General features: G+C 32.7%; 1 protein-coding gene across 3 annotated transcripts in view; it reads left to right on the forward strand.

Moving 5' to 3' along the window:
• Positions 1–452: 452 nt before the first annotated feature.
• Positions 453–19,329, forward strand: part of LOC134528163 (uncharacterized) — a 107,104-nt gene continuing 88,227 nt past the window's right edge. The window contains exons 1-2 of one of the 3 annotated variants that reach the window (XM_063361516.1): positions 453–563; positions 18,534–18,754. In XM_063361516.1, the coding sequence (XP_063217586.1) occupies positions 18,537–18,754 (218 nt within the window). In that variant the 5' untranslated portion in view covers positions 453–563; positions 18,534–18,536. The remainder of the gene's footprint in view (positions 564–18,533; positions 18,755–19,329) is intronic. The other 2 variants (XM_063361515.1, XM_063361517.1) reach the window with 2 other exon arrangements.

The raw sequence follows: 19,329 nt of genomic DNA on the forward strand, positions 1-19,329 counted from the left end.
CTTATAACAAATCATAAACAGGTCACCGTGGACTTTAAATAATTACTTATATCAATATAAACATTCCAAACTGTTACAAAAATTCATTTTCATCTAGTTTCAATAATCGTTAAACATATTATATCAGCTGTTATGTGTCGTGCTGCGCCGCCCCCAGCTACTTGTCGCCCTGCCCTAGGAGGTTGCCTAGTTCGCCTATATGGACGCGCCGGCCCTGGATGCCATACAGTAAATGAAGGTGGTCGGTAGTTTAGGAAATATAATGACATCCAGGATGTTAGTTGTAAGCGAATTGGCAAACACAGTGTGTACAAAATAAATTAACTGTAGGTTGTACAGAACTATTTTATGTACAGTTATGACGTCAATTCTCACATCCAATCTGTGTTCTCCTATTGGTTGTTTGACTTTTGCTTATGACCAATGGCGATGAACGTTTAATGTCTTCATGCGCCATCTTGCATTGAGAAAATGTCGTAGGTTGGTCTTCAGTTTGCTGATGCTTGGAAAATTATAAAGAAGATTGCGAAGAAACTGGACCCAATTTCAACTGTGAGTTTAAGGTAAACACAAAAGGAGGAATTGCAGATACAGTATATTAATTTTTGTTATCTTTTTTTCTCATTGACGTTATGTTATAAGAACGCAAATATACTGGTCACTGGAGACAATGGTGTATTTCGTATTAGGAAATAATATTGATGTGGAATATATTTTTCTTACCTAAATTAACTCGTTGGCAGCACAAGTAAATAACCGTCCAAATCAATTAAAATTACTTTATAATATGTTACATATCGTTGCTATGGTTTGTGAGGTTAATCATAATATTTTTATAAATTAATACCATTTGTTTTAAATTATTTGGAAAAAAATATTTAATTGTGTTTTATATACGGTGCTAATATCTACAATATCTCAAACATTCACACGGTCTCAGTCAATTGTGTGTTCCGTATGAGCAAAAATTAAAAGTGTTTAAGGTTATGTATGCCTCAATACTTCTAAAAATACATATTTGTAAGCTTTTCGAAAGAAATTCGGTTGGTGTGCTAATAAAAGTTATCTGCTCACAATAATGTTAGTAATAAAATATTATTAATTTATATTTTACACTAAAATCGGGAACATTTACCAAAATTTTGTTTCCATAGTCTGAATTTAAATGCAAGGTTATTAAATTTTTAATTTTTAATAGCCTTCAGGCAGATTTTGTGCTCGGTAAATATAGTATTTATATTCTATCATAAATTCTTTGACATCCTGAAGATTTTTAGCTCTATTTTGGGAAAAGTAGAGCGGTATGTAATACTGAACAAGAGGGTCTTTCCTTTAAAATAAATACAAATTTCTGAAAATGGATCCTTTTTTACCTTTTTTTTAAAATGATTATTAAAAGAATATTTTGATGTTTGAGGCAGCTTACCTGAAGGAGCCTTTTTAATGGTTATTTGTATTGTGAATTTGTTTTAATAGTTGGTAACTTAACCAACTGGCTACACTACTTTACTGTATTTCAAATTTAGCTAACCTAACCTAACCTAACCTAACCTAACCTAACCTAACCTAACCAAACCAACTATTTTCATGGTTTTCCCAGTATTTTTTTAAATTGTTAGTGAAGTTATCTTTATTTGAAATGCTGTGAACTAGTTATAATGGTTGGTTGTGTTAGGTTAGCTACTTTTTAAATATTGTAAAATGGTTTTAACTAACTACCTCGTTTAAATGTAGGCAACTTTGCCAACCATCCACACTATTTTAAAGTATTTCTGCTATGGAGTTAGGAACTGTCAGGAGACGGCATGCTGTGATGTAGTTGAAGTCACTTTTTAACCTAGCCATCGCCCAAAATATTGTGTATTTGGTGCTTGATAAAGTGATATGATTGTTAGTAAGTATGAATTAGAATCTCAGTTGTTAAAAATAGTCACTTTCAGTAAAATAAAAAAAGGTAATTTAAAACTGTTTCCACTATGCATTGCCACACACTAGTCAATGTTTTGGGTGTCCAACCAATATGGGGCAACAATTAATTGAAGGGCGGGGGGGGGGGGGAACAGATTTACACACTTATCATGTAGGGCCATTCCATGCACACGGGTGTGACATTTTAATGATATTTTTCAAGCAAAAACAATATTTGTATGTATTTATATAACTAAATGGACCAAACCAGTTACGTGTGTGACTTTTGGAGGAAATTTTTTGTGTTTGATTTTATTTTTTTACATTTAAGATTGTTGCTTTCTTGTTAAAAACATGATTTAGGGACACTTTAGACATTTGTTAATAAAACTTGATGCTTGGAACAGATTAAATAAATTTCTAAGTATTTTTTAAAGGATTTTACTTTTTTGTTACGTGTGTCTCAGAGATTTTGAAATATCTTACACTCTATGAAAGTTACATTTTTACTGTGAATCTTATTGCATAAAATAAAAATAAAAATTATAGTGATGTAGTCCACTATATGGACTAATATACACTGTAACATGAAACACATTGCTTTCCTAGTACTTTCACAATAAACTCATGTATTGATGTTACGTGTGTGACGAACATCTGTTACGTATGTGACCAAAGTCACTCAGCAAAATTTAATTCCCTTATTAAAACCAAATACTCATAGATGAATCATACATTCATTTAGAAGGTTTATGAAATGTTTTAACATTTGATAGTAAACATATGCAGGCTGTCTCATACTTATTTACCTGGAATAGTTCCTAGAACAATTTATTTATTTAAAATTCTAAACATATATATATACTACTTCACAAACAGCAAACATACAAATAACCTATCATAAGCATTTCACAATATTAATAAATATGGTACAGTACTTCAAAAATCAATAAATTTAAATTATCCTCGTGAGCCAGTTACTTCTGGTGGAGCCAGACTTCTTCACATTGGCCATTTTATAATACAAAATGTCTGGTTTCGAAGGCTACTTCCAGTAGTTTCCTGAAGGAATCATTACACTAACTTGAATCTCAGAATGAGAGATGTTGAGCACTTCGCCTGGGAAAAAATTGTTATCATAAATTACTTTACACCAATCTCCTTTATTTAAGCTTAACATTTCATCATTCACATCGTGAATGTCATTATTTACAACAAAACTAGGATGCTTATCTGAGTTTGAATGGAAAAAGGAAACTTTACCATCAACATCACTTTTAACAACATGAATCTTCTGGATACCGTGAACTGCACCGACTGCTGACCATGGTGTGACGGTTTTGATTAAACTGTCTATCTCACTTTGGCTAATATGAAGCACTGTTGTTGAAGGCATAAGTTGAGAAGCAGTGCTGGCTAATTCTGAAGAACTCTGTATTACCAAATTTTCAGCTTTACTCGTGGATTTTTGCCTTACTAGCGATTTAGCTCTTCCTCCGACTCCATCCACAACTCCTTTTCCATGGCTAGTACCAAAATATTTCCATGTAAAGTTTTTGGCAAACTTATGTGTTAAATCTGTTGGTAACTTTACCATAAATTTATTTTTTAACTCAGATTATGGCCCATCACTAAATATAATCTCTTCAAATTCATTAATTGTGTTTGGAGTTGCAAAAATTAAGTCGTACAACTCATTTATGAAGCAATACACAGTATCTTTTCCTTTGTCTTTGGTGTCAGAGCAGATCAGGAAAGTTTTTGTACATTTGTTTCCCTCAAATAAAGCAGCAGTGAACAGCTGCACACTTTCACGCGACCATAAAGCAGACTGAATCTCATTTTGGTACTCACACGAATATGCCATTGCAAAATCAACTTGTAGAACTCTACAAGTTTTCTTATCATTTTCAAACGCTTCACTTTGTATGCGCTTGATTTTGACATGTTCTCGAAACCTATGCAGAACTTCCAAAATTTCCTCAATTAGTTCACCTGCACAACCCACTTTCACTGCCTTTACTATGTGGCCATTATCATTTTTTTCCCAATATCTCCATGAAACCTGGACTGATTTATCAATGTCTTCAAACATAATTGACAGCTTATTACCATCACAACAATCACTACATAATCCATTCCAACATGGCGCCGTTAAAGTGTCAGAGTTGCAAATTATTTTATCCCAAAAGGAACCATCATATTAAATTTTTAACCCTTTAAGTTGTAGCCTGAAGTTTTCATGATGCTTGCATTTGCACTGGTCAGCTAGAGTGTCCTTCAAAAGCAATACATTTTTTGGCCTTAGTGAACAAAATGTTGAAAATGATACTGTCTCGTCTTCTTCATGTTCCTTTCTGAAAATAGCATAAGCTTCCCTAAGATACATAGTTAAATACAATTTTCTGAAACGTTCTTTCTTGCCATTTTCCCAAATTACAATTTCATTTTTTCATTCCCGGCATAGTATACACAATGTCAGGTCTTGTGAAGAAATCAGTCACTTGTTTCTTCACTAAAGAATTAGTATGAGCAGGTGTAAGAGTACATGCCATTTTAGTTTGTAACTTTAAACCCAAACGGTTGGCAAGTCCAGACACAACTGCTACTTTTTTTGATGGAGAATTTGGTAATGTTCGCAAACATCTCCTCACAGCTTTCCCTAATGACTGGGGAGTTTTGAAAGGCTTACTTTTGAGTAGAGGTGTTTCACAGTTGCCACGGCTACTATTCTCTGAACTTCCGGGCAATATATTTTTACGTTGTCTTTCTCTGCTCAAACGTTTTCTTTCTGCAGCTGCAGCCCGGTAACGCTTCTTCTCAGCTGATGACATGCTTGCAAATCTTGATTTTCTTATGGTTTCCAATCTTTTACTCTCACTTGCTTTGTAGGTTATGTCATCTTTCCTCTTTTTTCTGAACTTTCTGATTCTTTTTGCACTAGTCATAGGCACTTTATGTGATTCTTCTGATACTTCAGGATTCATATTAACAACAGTTACAACTTCTATATAAAATTATAACATTGTCACAGTCTTGAGCCTAAAGATACACTCTCTTCCCCACTCATAACACAATAAATAAAAACCATTGGTTGTTTCCCTCCAAAATGAATAATTGTGTGTTTAAGGAAGTAACCATTAGATTTCTTATAATTATAATTTAATGTTAACAAATTGTGAATGACTGGTTGAAAACATAATTAGAACCACCTGTAATTTAAATAATAGGAGTATTATTGTTAAGGCTATTAATTATAAATGTATAAAAATTGTATATACTGATTAATTTTTTTAATACTCTGCATCTAAACTGCCAACTTGACATTTAAAAGTACATCAAAGTGTTATGAAAATAACATAAAATAAATTGTTCTCGTGTCACACACGTAACGTCACACACGTAACAATATTTGTTACGTGTGTGACAGTTTAATTTATATCATAAAAAAAAAGGTTTTGCCTTATTATAATTGTATTTTTAGATTATCATCTTTATGTGTAACTAGCTATAAATATAGGATTACAAATTGTTTTTTCATATATTTCTATTGTTATAGATATTTTTATACTTTTTTGTTACGTGTGTGACATAGTATTTACACTAACTTTGGTTTCTACTTCACAATTATCATTTTTTCAGTACACAAATTTTGCAAACCATATTATCATGATCAAGCATAGGATAATGTTTGTGACTCACAAGTGAAAAATTCATATTTAATTGTATTAAGCCAATGTTTGAAGGATTTTAAAGTCAGGAAATGTGGAATACTATGTTACAAACATATGAAATCACTCTTTAATTTGGTAAAAACACAACTATACTCATGGTATTCTCAAAATGCATTGCTAATGCTAAAAAGTATCAGCCTTTAGCTACAATTTGACTGTGGAATGATTAAAATTAGATACTTTTTCATTCTTACGTACTTAGGACCACTTTTTCTGGAATCGCCCAAATGTGTTCCAGGCATATATGCACAAACACTGCAGTTAATGGGCTAATTGACTGCATTTTCATTTGTTAAAAAAAATTTATACAATTTTTTTTACAAGCGTCTGTATTTATGTAACGGTGGGACATATTTTGGACACCACAGTACAAAATTACATGTTTATGTTGAATTCTCTGTGAAATCTGAAAGGACTTTTGCCAAATCTAACCATATGTGGCCAATAAAAGGAACGTAGATAATTATTCCTGTGCCAATTTGTATGAAGATGTTCCTTTCATTTTACAATAAATTATATTGTGTCGTTACGGGTGTGACATCATATGTTACGGGTGTGACATCATTTGTTACGGATGTGAGACTGTACATCAACATGGCTGTCACTTTTGTAGACAGATTTGAATTACACTAATCACTTATGTCATACCAACTTCTTATTTTAAACATTTTACATAATACTATGTAACAAATTTACAATTATTTTTAATGCAAAACACTTCTAGCCTATTTTAGTATGGTGTAAAATGTGTACAAGAAAAAGTCAAACTCTAACTTTATACAGGATTTTAAGAAACTACATTATCTCACACTAGTATAGGCTAAGTCTTAAACAATTGTTTTAAATTTCACTCCAGATTTTCATCTTAACAAACATGTTACGGTTCAATGACGTCAATATCCTTTTGAAATTCATAGTACACTCTGTTACCGACTACCTTCATTACTAGTTCTGGAAGATACTTCAAAATTTGTTTGATAATAACAAAACACTTGTCATTTTCATTAATTTAGAATATTCTTTTATTGTCTTTATCATGAAGTTTTAAAAACAGTACCTCAACTTCCTCACCATCAGGCTTACTTTGGCACATCCCTACAAATTTGTATGTTCTCTTCTTTCCCTCATATTCTACTAAAACACATTTGTCCTGGTTTGAGATGATTTGTTGAAACTGAAAGGATGGGTTCATCGTCACTGAAATCACTTGATTCCGTTTCTGCATAAATGTCATTGTATGATACTTTTTTTTTTTATTTTATTTATTTATAAGCCTCCATTTCTCCAGGCAGCCTGAAGGGGAGTTGTTAATACAAAACACATAGGACACTCACATACAGAACTCAAATTCAGTACAGCGGATATTTTGTCATGGTGCTACCAGCAAATCATATACAGTAGCAATTAATATACAGTTTTGATACATTAAATTATATAACATATATTAAAAAATAAAAACAAAAGTGGGACTTATATACATATATAGATAGATACAAGACAAGACAGATACAAGTCATAAATAGTCAATGTTTACAGAGCATTTAATATACAAAACAGATACAATAACTATATTTGCAGAGCATTTAATATAATCACTTTTCAAAAAATATGAATCACCCATCTAAAAACTCTTTAACAGAGTAGAACGCTTCATTAGTTAAATACTCTTTTAATTCCTTTTTAAATTTCTTATCATTTCTAGTATTTATCATCTGTCTTGGAAGTTTGTTAATTAATTTTATGCCACAATAGTACGGGCCTTGTGCAAATATATTGGTTCTATGCCCTACTATCTGTAACTTATTTTGACCCCTGGTATTATATTCATGTATATCACTATTTTGTTTAAAATTTATATGTTGAGTTACAAACAATATGGTATGATATATGTACAAGGAGGGGAGTGTAAGAAAGTTTAGCTCCTTGAAGAGAGGTTTGCAATGGTACTTTTTATTTTTACCTTTTATTATTCTTAGTATTTTTTTTTGAAGGCGAAATAATTTAATTGCTTTACTTGAGTTTCCCCAAAAAATAATACCATACTCAAGGATAGATTGAACGTTTGAGAAATATAGAGCTCGGACAGCTTGAGTCGAACAAATATTTTTAATGGTTTGCATAGCATAACACATAGTACTTAATTTTTTAGAAATAGTGTTTATGTGCACATTCCAGGATAGATTTTTATCAATTACTAAACCAAGAAATTTTATTTCATTTTTAATTTCCAATTTTCTGTTTCCAATAGGCTTAATTTCGTCTTCCAGAATTAAATGTTTTGACCGTGAAAATTTCATTATAGTGGATTTAGAAATGTTGAGGACAAGTTTATTTTTTTGGAACCATTTATTGAGTTCACTTATCACTGTATTTGTTATGTTTATAAAATCTGTTTTTTCAGTTCCTGATATTATTACACTTGTATCATCAGCAAACATAGTTGCTTCACCTTTAAGTAATCTTACTGTTTGTGGAAGGTCATTGATAAATAGTATAAATAATATTGGCCCCAATATCGAGCCTTGAGGTACACCAATGGTTACTGGATTTTTTTGCGAAATGTATTCTATTAATCTTCCATTGTTATTTCTATGAGTAAGTGCTGTAACTTGATAACGGTTATGTAAATATGATTGAAATATTTTAAGTGGTACTCCTCTTACCCCATATGATTCTAATTTTGTAATTAACAACTTATGATCTACACAATCAAAAGCCTTAGAGAGATCAGCAAAAATACCTAAGACATGGTTTTGTTTATCGAAAGAGTCAACTACTTTGTTTATAAAGTGATATATTGCTTGTTCTGTTGATTTCCCTTTTAAAAAGCCAAACTGATTTGGTGATATTATTTTACATTTTTCTAAAAATGCTATTAACTGGTGGGCAATGATTTTTTCAAGAATTTTTGAGAAAGAAGAAAGTACTGCAATAGGCCTATAATTGGTCATACTCGTAGCTTCTCCCTTTTTGTGGATCGGGATTATTTTAGCCCACTTTAGCCTATCAGGAAACACTCCGTTTAGTAAACAATGATTAAAAATATATGTTAGTGGATACTTAATGGCATGACAGCATTTTTTTATTATGGTCATAGGTATTTCATCTAAGCCAGCTGAATTCTTTGCTTTTAGAATATTTACTATTTTAAGTATATCATTTTCAGTAATTGGATTGAAAATTATAGATTCTTGGTTTATGTTTATTGAACCTTTGTTTTTTTGAGGGATGGTAATATCAGCTATTTGTGGGTCAGCTTGCCTTACTAGTTCATGAGGTACTGTTGTAAAAAATTTATTAAACTCATTGACAATTATAATTGGATTTTCAACTAGGCAGTCCTTTATTTTTAGAGATAGATTTACATGGCAGTGACCTTGTTTAGTTTCTTGTTTTATTAAATTCCACATTTGTTTACACTTATTAGGTGCTTTATCTATTATATTATTATTATATAGCTTTTTAGCTGTATTAATTAACTCTTTATATATCTTTTCATAATTTTTAATGTATATTTTTTGACTTTCACTTATATTTCTCCTTTTTTCTTGGTAGAGTGATCTAAGTCTATTGTATGAAATGTGAAGTCCTCTAGTCATCCATTTGTTGGAAGTGTTGTTTTTATCCTTTACTGTTACTTTTGGGAAGGCTCGTTCAAATATCCGTGAGAATGTGTTGGAAAACACATTCCACGCCATATTAGAGTCATTCTGAGAGTATACCTCGTGCCAGTTCTCCTTCTGTAGCAGGTTATTGAAAAGAGTAATTTTATCATCATTAAATTTTCTTATATTGTAAGTTGTAAACAACTTTTTAATTTTGATATTACTATCTAAAATAGATTTTTCTAGTGCAATGATTTGGGCATCATGATCAGACAGGGCTGTTTCATAGTTTAGAGATGTGTAGTGTATGTGATTTATGTTTGTTATGATGTTATCTAGGGTGCTTCTATTTGAGTAGGTTATTCTAGTGGGTTCAGAAATTGAGCATTTTAAGTTAAATTGTAGGAGGAGGTTCTTGAAAGTGTCTGTTTTATTATTACTTTCACTCATATTAATATTAAAGTCTCTACAGATTATTTGATATCTGCTCTGTTTCCTTGTCATAACTAAGATTTTTTCAATACTTGTGAAAAAATTTTTTAAGTTAGAGGTAATAGGTGATCTATAAACTACAATAATACAAGATTTTAGATGAGGTAGTATTACACAACCTGCCTCGATAACCTTATCCTGGCACCAGTTTTCCAGTTTTAAGACTTTGAAGGCTGTGTTGTTTTTTACATAGATGCAGACTCCACCCCCACTAACTTTATCTCTACAATAGCTTGTTGCAAGTACATATTTATCGAAATGACAACAGGAAATCTCTTCCTGTTTTAACCAATGCTCTGATAAACATAGAATGTCAGGTTGCAGCAAGTATAGAATATTTTCAAGTTCAATTTTTTTATTTCTCAAACTGCGCATGTTTTGGTGCATGATAGTAAATTTTTCAGATAAACTTGGCGTGGAAGCATTTGAGAGTTGATTTTGAGGTTGGTTAACTTTAACTTTAAATGCAAGGGGTGTGCATTTATTTTCCTTTAAAAGATTTAATCTAAAATCGTCATGCTGCATTTCTCTAACGTGGAGAAAGATGTGCGGCTCACTAAGAGACAGAACTTGTTGTTCGATGGTTTAAAACAATGTTTTGACTGAAGTCCAGGTACAGCATGTGCATTGTTCCATCGGTCCATTAGCATCCCTTTGAATTTGTGAATTTCTTCCATGTTTACAAAAATTCATTTTATTCCTGAAATGATTTCCGAAGCACAATTGAAAAACTCTTTTGCATTAATAAACCATCCTACGGCGGGACTTCACCTCATTCCACACTTTATATTTAACCATTCCTCCTACACCATCCACTGCCCCTTTGCCATGAGAATTGGCAAAAAGTGCCACTCCCCAATGAGCCCAAAATCATCTAAGAAGAAACATAAATTAAATAAATTATATATTTTTTCTCTTTCAACTCCTTCCTGTGCTTCCTCTGGCATTCCGAGTCCTTCAAATGTTTTAATTTCAATTGTCTTCTGTTATTAGGCCTACACAAGATATCCATATTTTTCTTTCGTCTTGTCTTATCTCACTCTTGTTCTTTACTTAGGTGCTCCTTCCATTTATCTGGATTAGCTTTCAATCTCTCTCTCCACTTACGTACATGTTCTTTGCTGTCCTGTACCTTCATCTGTAAAAAGTAATAATAAATATACATGCAAACTTAAAATTCACATCTACTATACATGGCTAATAAAACAAAACTAATTGTTACCTGTAGTCCTGACACATTCCAAAATGATTTACTCTTAAAAGCATGCTTTAATACCTTAAATGAAAATAAAATTTTATATTTGTGTTACGAGTGTGACACTTTTTAATATTACGTAATTACTTAGTTAATCAAAATATAGCCAGTTAAGGGATGGTCACATTAAACATTGTCATATATAACCTTTCATTCACATAATGAAAACATGTTCAGTTCTTTATTTAACCAAGCATGTCAACTTTTATCAATTTTTTGTTACGGGTGTGACAGATATGTATACAGTTACTAAATAACCAAATTCATGACAGATTAACTTACCTACAAAATGGATATGTTGATGTTTCTTTACTGCAAGGTTAGCACTGTAAACACTACCTAGTGAATGTTACAAACAACCTTTTTGGAGAGAAGATTTAAGCATGCCAACTTAACATATCTCTACAAAAATTTTCTCTCTGTGTACATGGTTTCCTTTAACGTTTTAATATAATAACCTAAAAACAAACAATTGTTACTTCTGTACCAAAAATGTTAAATACAATACTTAAGTATCCTAAACAAACCACAAAAAGTGCTATACAATAATTTTTAATTTTTTGAAGATTTGTCCAGTTTCGCATGGAATGGCCCTGTAGTCATGCAGAGATTTTAACCCTTAAATTGGCAAAATGACTTTGACTACTGAATTTTTTTTTTTTCATTTGTAACTTATAATAGTATCTAAATACTATAAAATCAATTTTTTAAAAAATTAATGTTTTTTTTTATTAAAGTTATGACTATGTATCCTACAAGATACATTGCCTGTCAGCCAACAAAATAAGTTTCACATGTTTTGTATCTTATAAGATACTTTGCCAGCTTGTTATTATACATCACCATGAATACATTTTATCAATTAAGTTTTTTTTCCACTATACCAATGTATCTAATGCTTAAAAAGAATACTAAAGTAAGTACTTTAGAGTAGTATCAAAAATTACACAACACATTTCTGCAAATGCATTTTTCTAGAACCCAGAAAACTAATTTTGGTTAAGTTTTCATATCTATAGCATGAAAAGGATTGGTTACTTAGTTGTCAATTGAAAAAAAAAAATAACTATTGTGAAAGTTTACAAAACAGTTCCTTTTTTCTGTGAAACATAAATGAGTGTTGCACTACTTACACATGACTGATGTTTGTCCAGAAGGGCAGTTTCGGCATCTTCCTTTCTTCCCAAAAACAGGGAAATGTCCAACACAGTCATACCTTACATCATCATGTTGTCTAGAAACCACTGGAGTTTTGATTGTTTTCTTTGGTCCTTTAACTTCTTGAGAAGATGGTCTTCCTCTTTTTCTACTCTTGAAAAGAAGGCAGTTGACTATTTCAAGCCTGAATTATTTTAACTTCTCTGTTTTCGTCTGTCCAAGAAGTGCCATGTCTCTCCTGTACAGCAACCATGCATTATTAACACATATATCAAATATCTGAGAGAAAATGCTCATGTATACCATCTATGACACTTAAAGCCAGTCCTGTACAATGCCACCAGCATGTCAGCAATGTCAACTCCTCCCATGTGGGCATTATAATGTTTGACAATTTGTGGGCATGGAACTTCTACTTTTCCATATTGTTCATCTCAACATGTTCCATCTCCTTTGGTAGCAGATCCACTTGATTTTTGATAACGTTTGACTTTAGAAACAGGATATGCATCAACGTAAGAACTACACAACAGAACTGCCTTGTTATCACTCCATTTGACAACAGGTACCTTTGAAATATTGTTAACTACCTGATGAAATGAACCCCTTCCTTGTTTCGCTAGTTGCTTATCAGTTTTCAGTGGACAGTTGCCTATGTGATTTGGTCTCAGTGTTCCTATTGAGAGGATTCCTTTTTCATTTCTCAAGTGCTCAGCAAGACCAGGTGAACAGAAGAAATTATCAAAGGACACGGCACAACCTTCAGGATTCGGGATACTTTGACACAGAGCAATTACAACTTTTCCACTAAGCCCAAGACCTTCCTCCTGCTCACCTGCTCAGTAAAATGAAACCCAGGAAATGTGTCTTCTCCACCATAAAGGAGAAAATCATTTACAATGCCAGAATCCCCACAACGAACAAACATTTTAAAACTCCATCTTTTTGGTTTGGTTTTTATATATTGTCTTCTTGACCCTGCTTTGGTTTCCTTATAGGGTATCATCATTTCATCCACTGACTGTTTGTTTTCTTGCTCTAATGCTACACAATTTTGGCGCACTTTCTCTAATACTGGCCTTATCTTGAAATATCTGTCTGTCACATTTGAATTGTCAGAAAAATGAAGGTACCTCCTAAGACCTGGTAGCACTTCAATGACATAACACAGGCTATTTTTTCATAATGCAACTTTTGAGACCAATAATCTGTGTATGCAGGCATTTGGACAATACCTATAAGTAGTCAAAAAGTCATAAATTTCCTCTCTTCTTGTCTGTAAACATCAACCAGTCATTTGAGTTGAGTAAAGGTTTGTATTCTCAACAATAATATCAACCAAATCATCATCGAAAAACCTTTTGAAATATTCTAATGGGCTTGATTTACTAGGTGGGCACAGGAAATTATCACAAATGTCAACAGGATAAAAAAAATTCTTCTTTCCAACTGAAACTAACTTTTGACTTCATGGCTTTGGTTTTTTTTTATATTTTTTATTTGGGATTTTTACAGGAGATTTTGATCCAATCTGGTTTAGACTTTTTTGAACCCCATGATATTGTGAATTTTCAGTAGCGCTAAATATGGGACTAGTTTCAACTTCTATTTCACAGAACACTGGAATATCATTCTCAGCGATTTCATCAGCTTTATTGTCCACTTTCTCTGTAGCTTGAGTTATGTTTGGGAAATTTTTATCATCATGCAACTGTTCTTGCAATAAAATATCAAAATTATGTTGAGAAGAAAATGTATCTGAACAGTGTTTGTTACAAAGTATCTCATCGTTGTCTTCTTTTTCACTCTCCACATCAGTGTCTGCATTCTTCTTTGGAACAAGAATAAAAGAAGTTTCCTTTTCTTGCTGCTTTTCTTCATTCTTTTGTTTTGCAAGACTCATAATAAGTTCTATCCTGCTTTTCAACTCACCAGCCTGCAACATAAAAATACCACACATCTAACTTATAGCTTCCATTGGGTAGTTTTATCATTTGATTTCATCTAAATAGAACATACAAAAAGTGCGTAAAAATTGTTTAATGTGTTGTATACTATTGTTATACAAATTATTCCTCAATAATTAACAATGTATCTTATTTTTAATTCTTGAAAACACAATTCCAATATAACCTTTATATAGGCAATGTAGATAGATACAATAATAAATGCAACCTAATTCCTGGACACCTGGCAATGTATCTTCAAAGATACTATAATAAATACAGCCAAAATATTGGGTACCTAGCAATGTATCTTTTCAGATACATAATATTTAATCCATTTTTTAATTTTTCTCCTTTGATAAATGACTTGACTAAAATATATCATCATATCAAATCTTACATCATTGAAAATTCATTTTACAACCATACAAAATTGAAATCATTTTAGGTAACAAAGAATTTTCAATTTATTCTTACCTTGCACTGAGATTTTCTATGGCTTCTGGTAGCCATGCTGGCACTGTAGTACCTACCTACCTACATAATTCTCTCTGTAGAGTGCTCCACATGAAAACTGATAGAATGACTGTTTAGAAGTCACTGTATAGAGTATACGAAGAATTATGTTGTCATTGCCTATAGTAAAAACAAAAAAAAAATATTTCTTAAAATAATTTTTAAAAATTATATATCTGACAGGATACTCTGTCAATTTAAGGGTTAACAGTAGCTAACCTAACCTAATCAACCATCTACATTATTTTGCAGTATTTTAAGTTGAGCTAAAATGACATACCTAGCCAATTTTTAACATGATTGAACAGTATTTTAATGTAGCTTACCAAACCTACCCAACTGTTCTCATGAGTTTACAGCATTTTTTTAAACAGTGTGTTAGATTAGCTTCATTTGAAATACTGTTAAATAGTTTTGATTCATGCTTATGTTATGTTAGTTACAATTTTAAAACTGTAAAATAATGTTAAAAAATTACCTTTTGTAAATGTGGATAATCTAATAACAATCCATACTATTTTACAGTATTTTAAATTGTGCTCATATGACCCAGCTAACTTTTAACATTATTTAACAGTATTTCAAATGAGTTACTTTATCCTAACCAACCATCCACACTATTGTAAAATATTTATTTATTGTAAAATATATCTAATCTAACCTTAACAACTGTTGTCATTATTTTCCCAGCATGTATTTAAACAGTTTGTTAGGTTACCTACATTTTAAATGCTGTAATTAGCATTAATTAATTACCTCTATTAAATATGGATGACCTAACCAGTCATCCACTCTATTGTACAGTATTTAAACTGTAGCTAACCTAACAAACCATCCACACCATTTTACAGTATGTATTAAAAAAAATCAGTAATAGCTTCAATTCACAAAATTAAAGCCTGAGATCATTGTGAATATATAAGACCATTAAATATGCTCCCAGCCATTGATAAGGTATTGAAGACAGTGGTTATGAAACAGATGTGAGGATTCTTACAGTTAGAATGTATAACTTATGAAGGCATTCAGGTTTTCAGGAAGGTTTTTCAACTGAAACATCTGTACGACTTGTGATCTCTGCTAGTGGAAACTGGCATTAGATTGAGGAAATTATGTGGTTGTTGTTTTTTTAAGGTTTTAAGAGTGTTTCAAACCATTTTCATGATGTTTCATTAGAAAAAATTGATGAGCTATGAGTGACAGATACAGTTCTAATGTGGTTTAAAACTTACTTTAATGGGAGAATACAGTAAGTTCGGATAGAAAATGATCACTCTATAACTGCTTGGCAAAAGATGTAGGAGTCTTAATGGAATGTAAATGTTCACTGTTGTTTATTATTTATATGAATGACTTGCACAGTATTTTCGGTGGCTAGAGTGATATGTTTGCAGATGATAAAATGTTATATGTTGATGGAAAAAAATTTAAATAAAAATATGATGATGCTAAATGCAGAGATAGACAGATAAGTGCATTTTTAAGAGGAAATAAGTTAAAACTAAATACACTGAAGTCCCGCTAATCCAAACCCCGCTAATCTGAACGAGTTTAAGTGAAAAGTGTTTGAAAAATATTGAGTATTTTTGCATTTTAAAATTTATTTTGATGTCTACACATAATTCTCTACATGTTTACTGGTTTCGTTCTTTTAAAAGTGTTATAGAATGTGTTGTGTGATAAGTTAATATTTATAGAGATGTATTTTAGTACATACTGTTGCATTTCTGCAATTACTTAGCTAATCCCAACATATGGTAATCCAAACAGTTCTTGACCCCAATTAGTTCAGATAAGCGGAACTCCAGCGTACTTGAAAAACAAAAGCCATGGTCTTTGGAAATAGAAACTGGAACATCTAATGGTAACAGATTGGGAAGACATTGACAGATTTAAGTATTTAGGCACAGTTATTAATTGTAACTCAAGTTTTACAAATGATGTACACTTAATTGTAAAAAAAAAAAATTGGAAGGAAGTAGGTTATCATAAGGTGGTCATTAACTTTTTGTCTAGAAAATGCCTTGTTATGGTATATAACTGCATAGTATTATTAGTTTTATACTTAGGTTTAAGGAAGGATGTTGAGAGATTGCAGAAGCTGCAAAAGAAGGCAGTTAGAGTTCAGGCAGTATGAAAAAAAATATCTGTTATGCTGAAAACTTTAGAATGGTTAAATGTCCTATCTCTACGTTATTTTATTATTTGTGCTCCATATTTGTAAAATAATCTGCCCACCTAACCGGAACTGAAACATTTTTTGAATAGGCATGAAAAAAAATAATACAATTTTTGCAAGTCACTGAAAGAATTTGAGAACAAGGTTTGATGTACTATTAAAATAGATATTAAATCATTACCATGCAGTAAATGAATGTGGGGAAACTGCAGTATAAAGCTTTGCAACACTAATAGCTGAAAAGGAAGTGGAAAAAAAATATTATATTATCCGCAACTTGAAAGTAAATGCTTGTGCTTCTGGCGGTAATGTGTAAAGCTAGTTCTACGAATGTGTGAGCTGGTGGGTACGAGAGTCACATTTCAGATAACGCACGGCAGTGCCATGTTGTCTCTCTTGTTTTCCCTTTTCCCCTCATCACCATGTTGGGGAAGATAATATGCCTGTGATAACAAGTATTGACCCAAACAAATCGCCAGTGCTCTCTTGTCAGACTGAAACAACTTGACAATACATTGGAGCCTGCCTAGTCAGGTGTGTATTTGTGGTAGTGAGGAGTGATGTTAAGTACAACGTTCGCTGGTGCTTCTGGAGCGGTATTGCCTCTAAGCACAGTGCTCTTAACTGACACGTATCTTCCCGTGTATAGGACAGCTATGAGATTTGAGCAGTAACCATAACTTTTTATGGACAGAAATGAAGGTAAATGAATAATACAAGTCCTTTGAGTGCTTTCAAGAATTTCTATTGGATATTGTTCTCAAAACTTTAGCCTGAAAACATGCATTTTAGCCATTTTAACTCTTCTAAAAATACAGTTTAAAAACAAATTACTGAAACACAACTATTCATATACTCTTAAATACTTTTCGTAAACATACACCACATGGATATCTAGAGCAGTTTTTAAATGGTGTGGTTTGTTCTGAAGCTCTGCACACTGTATGTGTGTTCAGGAAGATGTAGGCCTTAACCACATTTGTTCAAAAACAATTTATTTCCGTTACTTTTTTGTCTTGATATAGTGTTATTTCATTACATGCAGAATCGTCGTAGTAACACAACAGATGCTTCTGCTTTAAATTGAATAACCAGTTAACTTTTTAACCTTTCTCAACTTAAAACTCGTTTTTAGACTCCATCAAGCGTGATAATGTTGAGGTTAACTAGAGGGCAACTGCATCAGCAACATGAATCTGCTACCGAGTGAGAATCCCACTCGCGCACCCTTAGAAACCACCACCTACTGATTACATGTAGTTAACTTCAGTACAATCACACAATGTTGTGTTGCATGTGTGCATTCATTGGAAAATGTAGTTTTAGAAAATAACTGGGGGGGGGGGGGGGGGGGCGGGAGGAGAGCCGGCAGTGCTTACTTTCGTCATTTGTTACGTGCTAGTTCATAAAGGTACATAGTGTTCTCACTTTAATTTCAAGGAGCAGTTCTCACTTGAAGTGAATGTGTGAGAAGGCTGCGGGTGTTTGTGTGTTTGTGTATCTGATTATTTTGTGTTTAACAGAGAGGTCATTTTAGATGATAATGCATATTTACGCAGACCAAGGACATTTGAGGGAGGAATCTTGATTGATTTTGAAAAAAAAACCTGGAAAATCGAGATTAAGTTGGTCAGGTCGTGATTCGAACAATGGATCTCCTGGAGTGTGGAACCTGTCTTTATGCCATCTCCCTCCATGTCTTTAGAGGAACTGAGGAATTGGATGCGGTGCTGGTTTCAGAAGATGAGCAGAATGGGGCGCGGCAACAAGCGGGTGCCGGACATCCCCTTGCTGATGGAGTGCTTCGACGAGGACCTCTCGCCCCACCAGCTGGCGGCGTACAACCGCTGCGAGAACGAGTACCAGGAGATCACGGCCAAGCTCGAGAACCTGGGCAAGACAGCGGAGGTGATCGAAAGAATCTCCGATCAAGTTTACGCCCTCCAGACTGCAACTGTGGGGTGAGTGCAGCTACGGCATTAAATTTACACGTTTTGGGAACTTCATTACGCATTTTAAGATTTTTAATCGGGGAACCATGGCCATGCTGGATTAGCGATTTTGCCAGATTATCAAACGTCAGTACCTACTGTTTTAATGGGACTAGGTACCATAGAAACGTCATTATACAGTACAACTGTATTTAAAACACCTAATAAGTTTCTCTAAAGAACAAAAAAATACAGAGATGAGTGTTACTGTTCAAAAAAGTCCCCGATATATTGCGTCCGTGAATCAGATCTTATTCTTCAAAAAATCATTATGTGTGTGTACCTGTAAAATGTGAAATGTAACCCGCTAGTAAACAGGAATCACTGTATTGAAATGAAAACTGACAGTAATGATAAACTTTGAGCTAAATAAAAACACTGGAAGCGTAGTAAATGCAACTTGGGGGCCAAGGTAACAGCTGGAGTCAATCCAAAAAAATCTGGGGCAAGCGGTGCGATGGATGCCCGACTACAGAATGTGCAGAACCGTAGAATGCCGGATTAAAGAACCTTTAATGTTGTATTTTATTTATTCAACTTAATGG

Source organism: Bacillus rossius, chromosome 1 (assembly GCF_032445375.1).
Source record: "Bacillus rossius redtenbacheri isolate Brsri chromosome 1, Brsri_v3, whole genome shotgun sequence".
Taxonomy (NCBI): domain Eukaryota; kingdom Metazoa; phylum Arthropoda; class Insecta; order Phasmatodea; family Bacillidae; genus Bacillus; species Bacillus rossius.